The sequence below is a fragment of the Tarenaya hassleriana genome, unplaced genomic scaffold (assembly GCF_000463585.1).
Source record: "Tarenaya hassleriana unplaced genomic scaffold, ASM46358v1 Cleome134, whole genome shotgun sequence".
NCBI lineage: Eukaryota > Viridiplantae > Streptophyta > Magnoliopsida > Brassicales > Cleomaceae > Tarenaya > Tarenaya hassleriana.
Genome location: NW_010963939.1, coordinates 82,832 through 89,581, shown reverse-complemented (window position 1 = coordinate 89,581; position 6,750 = coordinate 82,832). Strand labels below are relative to the sequence as shown.

The 6,750-nt window shown below is 41.6% G+C and overlaps 2 protein-coding genes across 2 annotated transcripts; both read left to right on the top strand.

Moving 5' to 3' along the window:
* Window positions 1-1,084: 1,084 nt before the first annotated feature.
* On the top strand, window positions 1,085-2,056 carry LOC104807980 (uncharacterized protein DDB_G0286299-like). The gene has a single exon (XM_010533450.1). It carries the CDS (start codon window positions 1,085-1,087, stop codon window positions 2,054-2,056), a length of 972 nt encoding a protein of 323 aa, XP_010531752.1.
* LOC104807979 lies at window positions 2,053-3,242 on the top strand. The gene is made up of 2 exons (XM_010533449.1): window positions 2,053-2,995; window positions 3,115-3,242. Exons 1-2 carry the CDS (start codon window positions 2,053-2,055, stop codon window positions 3,240-3,242), a joined length of 1,071 nt encoding a protein of 356 aa, XP_010531751.1.
* The last annotated feature ends 3,508 nt before the right edge of the window (window positions 3,243-6,750 follow it).

Genomic DNA, 6,750 nt, shown 5'->3' with positions numbered 1-6,750 from the left:
CTCGTTTACGGCTCATTGTGACAACACAAGTGCAATCAACATCTCTAAGAATCCAGTACAGCATTCACGAACAAAGCATATAGAGATAAGACATCATTTCCTCAGAGAGCAAGTGGAGAAAGGGAGTCTTTTGATTGAGTACATACCCACTGAACATCAATTAGCTAATATATTTACTAAACCACTTGACATGAATAGATTTACCTGTTTGCAAAAATCTCTTGGTATTGGAAATTTTTGATTTTGACCACTAACTGAGTTTGTTCTGAAGTGCTCAAGTGATACAGTGTTGAAAGGGCGGTCGGTGATACTTCACAATTCTGTCAGGTGCACTTCAAACATATGTGATACAAAAATTCCCTGGTATTCCTCTGTCAGCATACACTCAGGCAAAAATGAGTGGTGAGTGGTGTTTTTGTTTCGATTTGTCAATAAAAAAAAAAGAGAAAAAAAAGGTGCTGACATGAGTAGATTAACAAAATCGCTCGGGTCTAAGTTGAACAACATACAGTTCTTTCGACGGTCTAAGGTCAGATGTAACTGATTCATCATACTCCGCTGTAAGGTGATACTTTACAAGAGTATATCTCAATGAGATAGACTGGGCTTAAGTGGTGAAACAGTATGATTGGACTCAACGTCCTAGAAGTTCAGGCGGATGAAAAACAAATACGAGAAAAATGTATCTTCACTGGGTGAAGTAAGCACTGGACGAAGAGTGAGGTGTCACTGACTCAACTGGATACACTGCGAACTAAGGTACGAAAGAATAAATCCCTTTGGTGTTAAAATCGTAATTTTGTCGCGTAACGGATTTCTGTTTCATTAAATTTTTTAAAAGTTATTTTTGAAAAGATTGATGTGAGTGGTTGAGTAAATTTTCGGTTATGAGGAAGTGGGATCCGAAAAATCAGAGATTTCCCAAGCAAACCCTTTGCCCAAAATAAAAAGAGGTGTTTCTCACTCTATCCCTGCGAAGTTCTGGAGCTGAAGAACCCTAAAATCTGGGAGGTTGATTCGCAAGAGTGTGAGGTCCAACAGAGAGTTACGAAGAGAGAATAAAATCCCTAGATTCAGTCTCAGCATGGATCCAAAAGAAAAGAGAGAAGAAAAAGGTGAGGATCGTCATGAATCAGAGGAAGATTCATGTGGAGAAGGAAAATCGAGTGAACCCAGGAAAGAAGACTCTTCAAACTCGTTTGTGAGTGCTGAACAAGATCCAGAAGAGAACCCATCAGAAGAATCTCGCCGAAATCCGAGGGAGATTCTACGGACTAGCAAGGAAGATACAGTGGGCGATGAAATCCAAGAACTCGAGAGCCCAGAGGAGAAGATCCAAGAAACGGACGCGGAGATCCCAGAAGAACCACAAGAAGGAAACACTGGGATCAAAGTCGAGGGAAAAGAAACCGAGGAGCTTCAGACCTCTCTGCCTCCAGAACAAGTTGATTCGGGTAAACTTGATGATCTTTTTACTTACTCTACTAGAGATATAGAGGAGAGTTCGGATACTGAGCCTAGACTGATAAGGAAAGGAACAAGAAGGCGTGTAGATTTTGATATGGATGTGAGTGTTGAGCATCTAGAATCTGGGAAGAATGTGGGAGATACATCCAAACAGATAAAAGAACTGCCCTCAGTTCACTTAGGGCAAGAAAAATCGAAGGATGCTGAAATCGAAGTGGTTGCGGATTCAGCAACAGAGATAGAAGTGCTGAAATCAAAAGAGGATGATGAACCTGAAGTGGACTCACGTGCACGAAAGGTTGAAAGAAAGAAGTCTAAGGTAAAGATTGCTGAGAAAAAGGGCAAGAGTTCTTACTCACGAGTGATGGCTGAACAGAGAGCACGTACCAGATCTCAGGTTGCTGCAAAACCAGTGGCTACTGCAAAAAGTCCTAAGAAGATTCACAGGAAGACAAAATCACAGCCTGCGTTGGTGATTGCTGAGCACAAAACCCCAAAGAAAGCTGAGAAAAGGAAGGCTGACCAGCAAAAGACATGCCCCGGGCAAAATCCTCAAAGGATTCTGAGGAATATCGAAAGGAGAAAATGAAGGGGAAGAGAAAGGTTCAGGAAGAGACTGAGATACCCAGTTCTCCTTCTGCGTCAGAAGATGAGGAACTACTGGCAAGCCTGTGCATGTCTCATCACTTTGTTGATGAGAAATCTGAACAAAGGTTCAATGATATGAAGAATCTCAACACGATTATGGAGAGAAATGTGAATGTCAGCAATCTCAAGGAGCAAGGGATATGGGACATCCTGGAGCGTCTAAATTTAGAGGAAACAGTCACCTATGCATGTCCACACAGCAAAATTCTGATCAAAGAATTTTATGCAAACATCACTAAGAAGATTGTGAAGGCTGGAGATCCAATGTACCATCGGGTGTACATAAGAGGGAAGATACTGCATTTTTCTCCAGCAGTAATTAACAAATTTTTGGGCTTGAAGAACACAATTGTGACCACCATGGACGAGCTGGACAGGGAGATTGACCAGAAAGAGCTGGAGATAGCTCTCACTGACACTTTTGATGAAAAGAGGAAAGGAGAAATAGCCCCAGTAGAGCTGAACTTCGAGGCTTCAGTACTGTTCAAAATAGCTAGAGCTAACTGGTTACCAACCCAGCGATCAAGTCTGATTCACAAGAGGCTAGCAGTACTCATCTACTGTGTGAAGAAAGGGATCAAGATCAACTATGGAAACATGATCTTCGATCATATTCTGGAAAGAGCACTGAACTTCAGAGCAAGGTTCAGATTACCTTATCCCTGCTTAATTCAAAACATCCTCACTAAGCAGTGCCCGGAACTCATTGATCCAAAGGAAAACACTGAAGTGATTCAAAAACCCCTGGTGGTTGAGACAAGAATCAAAAGGAAGAAGGGTAAAGGAAAGAAGGACTACAAGAAGATGTTGGAGACTCTCAAGGATGCAGAAAAAACATTGATAAAGATGGAGCTCGGACTAAGGAAGCAGGCAACACAATGTCAGCAAATCCGTGCAACTGTCCACGAATATGTTGAAGCAACTCTGAGTGTTCATTATTCATTCAGGTACTCCTCACCTTAATATTATTGTTTTTGATTATTTCATCCATGCCCACAGGGGGAGAAATTGAGGAATCCGAAGGAGACCTAGATTCAGAAGAAGAAGACTCAAAGGAGGAGGAAGAAGGAGATGATTCTAAGATGCCTAAACCGACTCCTAAGAAAGCGGAGGCATCGAAGAAGTAAGGAACAAGCAGGAAGACTAGAAGAGCCAGGAGTTCTTCCGATAACTCGTCACTTCGTTTTTGAGTTTCTTTTGCTTATGATCTGAACTTTTCATGCTCTTGATGATTCTATGTGGTGAACTGAAGTGTTATGTCTGTTTTTGGTAACCATGTGCTTTGATGACTCTAATTGGTTTGTCTTGAACCTTGATGAATTCAGTTGAAGGATTCGTGTTTGTGTGTATGATCTGAAATAACCAAAAAGGGGGAGATTGTTAGTGCAAGTATTTGCACGTGTTGTTTTGGTTGTTAAAAGGTTGTTGCAGGTTCAACAACCTATGAGAGATTTCAGGAGAAGAATCCGGTGAAGATTGCACTCGAGCAAATCTGAGGTACAACTGACGAGACTCATATAGAGTCAAAGACCGAAGAGATAAAGTCAAAGACTAAAGAGATAGAGTTAAAGGCTGAAGAGATAGAGTCAATAACAAGAGATAAGGCAAGATCCTGAAGATAGACTCGAAATCAACAAGAATCAAGAAGAAGTCGATCCAATCACTTCGTGGAGATCTACGGATGAACCAGAAGAGTTTAAATAGAGGGTCAAGTACATATCAGCTCTACAGAGAGCATGAGCATAATTTCTTAGTCTATTTCATTCAGTGAGTGTGTTCTCATTCTTTGGTGAGTGCGAGTCTGAGAGGGAGACCGATTGGGCAAATCTCTTTTCTCTGGTGAGTGATTTGTGTTGTGAGGTTTTTTTATCAGTAGAATTCATTGTGAGAGGGAAAAAAACTCAGGAGGAGTTTCGGGTGTGTGTAGTAGGTACGATTCTTACAACAAAAAGTGAGTTGTACTTGACTATCTTTCTCAAGTGAATAGAACTGATTAGTTTTCCACATTACTCTTTGAGTGTTCAACTTTTTCAATGTATGTCATTCTTTGTAATCGACCAGATGTATCCTATGCGTTGAGCATTACGAGTACATACCACTCAGATCCAGGTGAGTCACACTGGATCGCCATCAAGAACATCCTGAAGTACTTGAGAAGGACTAAGGATGTGTTCTTGTATGCAGTGGGTCGGAAGACGAGCTCGCTGTAAGAGGTTAAACCGATGCTAGTTTTCAGTCAGACCCGGATGACTACAGATCGCAGTCTGGCTATGTTTTATGCTTGAACGGAGGCGCTGTAAGGTGGAAAAGTTCTAAGCAAGTGACCGTTGCAGATTCTACTATAGAAGAAAGGAAGTTGTTTGGATCAGAAAGTTCATTGCGTTTTGGGTGTCATTCCTAGCGCTGATAGCCTCATTGCTCTGTATTGTGACAACAATGGTGCAATTGCACAAGCGAAAGAATCCAAGTCCCATCAACGATCCAAACACATACTCAGACGATTTAACCTCATCAGGGAGATCATAAACATAGGAGACGTGCACATATGTAGAGTATCGACAGATGACAACATTGCCGATCCGTTGACGAAGCCTCTCCCTCCGTCGAAGCATGAGGGTCATGTTAGGGATATGGGCATTAGATGTTTAGCAGTCCATGAGTAGAGCAAGTGGGAGATTGTTGGCTTAGTACTCTATGATGTACTGCTGTATGAGCTTTATTATGATACATTCGATGTATTGACAATTGCTATGGTTATATGGATGAGTGTTTGATTTATTACATGTTTTGCATACTATAATATGTTGTGAAATCCATGTATTGTTATGAACAATACTAAACTCCCTAGTCATATATCGTTGTGGGAACAATGATGTACTAAGACTAGTATGATGTGTGATAGATGGTCATAAAGATGATCATAGGTATTGGATACGATCACAATCATAGGTATTCGTTGGAGAACGGAATACTGGATTGACCCGCATGAGATTGTCACATGGACTAGCGTCATGACTTGAATCTTATGTGACGGTTCCATGATTGAATCATGTGACCTGAGATGTCTACGGAATCTAACATGAGGAGTTGTGTACTTTGAATACGTCAAACGTTCTGCGTAACAGGAGGGCTATAAAGGCGTGTATCAGGTACGACACGAATTATGTGTTGGATTGTAGATAATCAAGATAGAATTTGTACCTCTCGTAAAAGAGAGAGATATCGCTGGGCCCCTCGTGTGAGCGAGACTGTAGAAATGTATGGCCACACTATAGTCGAACGTCTTCTATTTCGTACAGTTAAACTCAGTGAACGAGAAAGCAGTCGAATCAGATAAGGTGGCTTCTCTGTGCCTTATGTTCCACATATGATATCGTGATACAAAAGGATCATCAACCGGAATCATCACTGACGTTCGTATGATCACGAACAAACTCTATTCGAGATAGGTAGTCATAGTGTCTTGCTAGAGACCGCCTATAACTTGTATACTCGAAATAGAGGTTTCAAATTATACTGCTATATCGGATGAGCCTATAGGGTCACACACATAAGAAAAGACAAATGCGTGAGAAAAGAAGAGAAATTCCTGGTGGAACGGAGGCCAGACCGACCGGCCCAGAAGTCTGGACCGATCGGTCTAGCCTACCCAGACCGATCGGTCTAGACGCGTGGACCGGTCGGTCCAGAGGTGGGGAGCAAGGGTTGTTCGGTCTGGAAAAAGGTCCTGACCGATCGGTCCAGAGGCTAGACCGATCGGTCCAGACGTCGGGAATTAGTTATCTCACTCTAATTAGGGTTTTGGGTTAACCAACTCTTGGGGAACGCCTCCTAACCTTTGTTGGACGAAATCTTAAGCTTTTTCAGAGGTTTTTGAGATCGAAAAACAAAGAGAAAGATCCCTAAAACCCCTTGCGCATTGGAGAACGAGTTCTTCAGTCCTAGCAGACAAGTTCTAATCTGTTGGAATCCTTTCAGTCTTGTGGATACGTGTAGAGGGCGAGGTAATCTTCTGCCTTTGTGATCGGACGAACACATCAATTGATACAGGCCCTGGATCAATTGAGGTAAGCATTCTAACGCTTCTACGAAATCATGCATGCTTGGTTTTAGGGTTTTATTAGAAAATTTTTGTTTTACATCCGCTGCGCAAATCCTAGAACCGATCTCTTAGAAATTAGATGTTGGTTTAGTGCTCTATGATGAACTGTTGTATGAGCTTTCGTATGATACATTTGATGTATTGACACTTTCTATAGTTTTATGGATGAGTGTTTGATTCATTACGTATTGTGCATACTTTAATATGTTATGAAATCCATGCATTGTTATGAACAATACTAAACTCCCTAGTCATATGTCATTGTGGGAATAATGATATGATGTGTGATTGATGATCATAGAGATGATCATAGGTATTGGATACGATCACAATCATAGGTATTCGTTGGAGAACGGAATATTGGATTGACCCGCGTGAGATTGTCACATGGACTAGCGTCATGACTTGAAAAACCCAGAGTTAGATCCCTGAAACCCTTGCGCAAAGAAGAACGTGTTCTTCAGTCCTAGCATATAAGTTCCAACTGTTGGAATCCTTTCCGCCGTGTGGATATGTGTAGAGGGCGAGGTAAT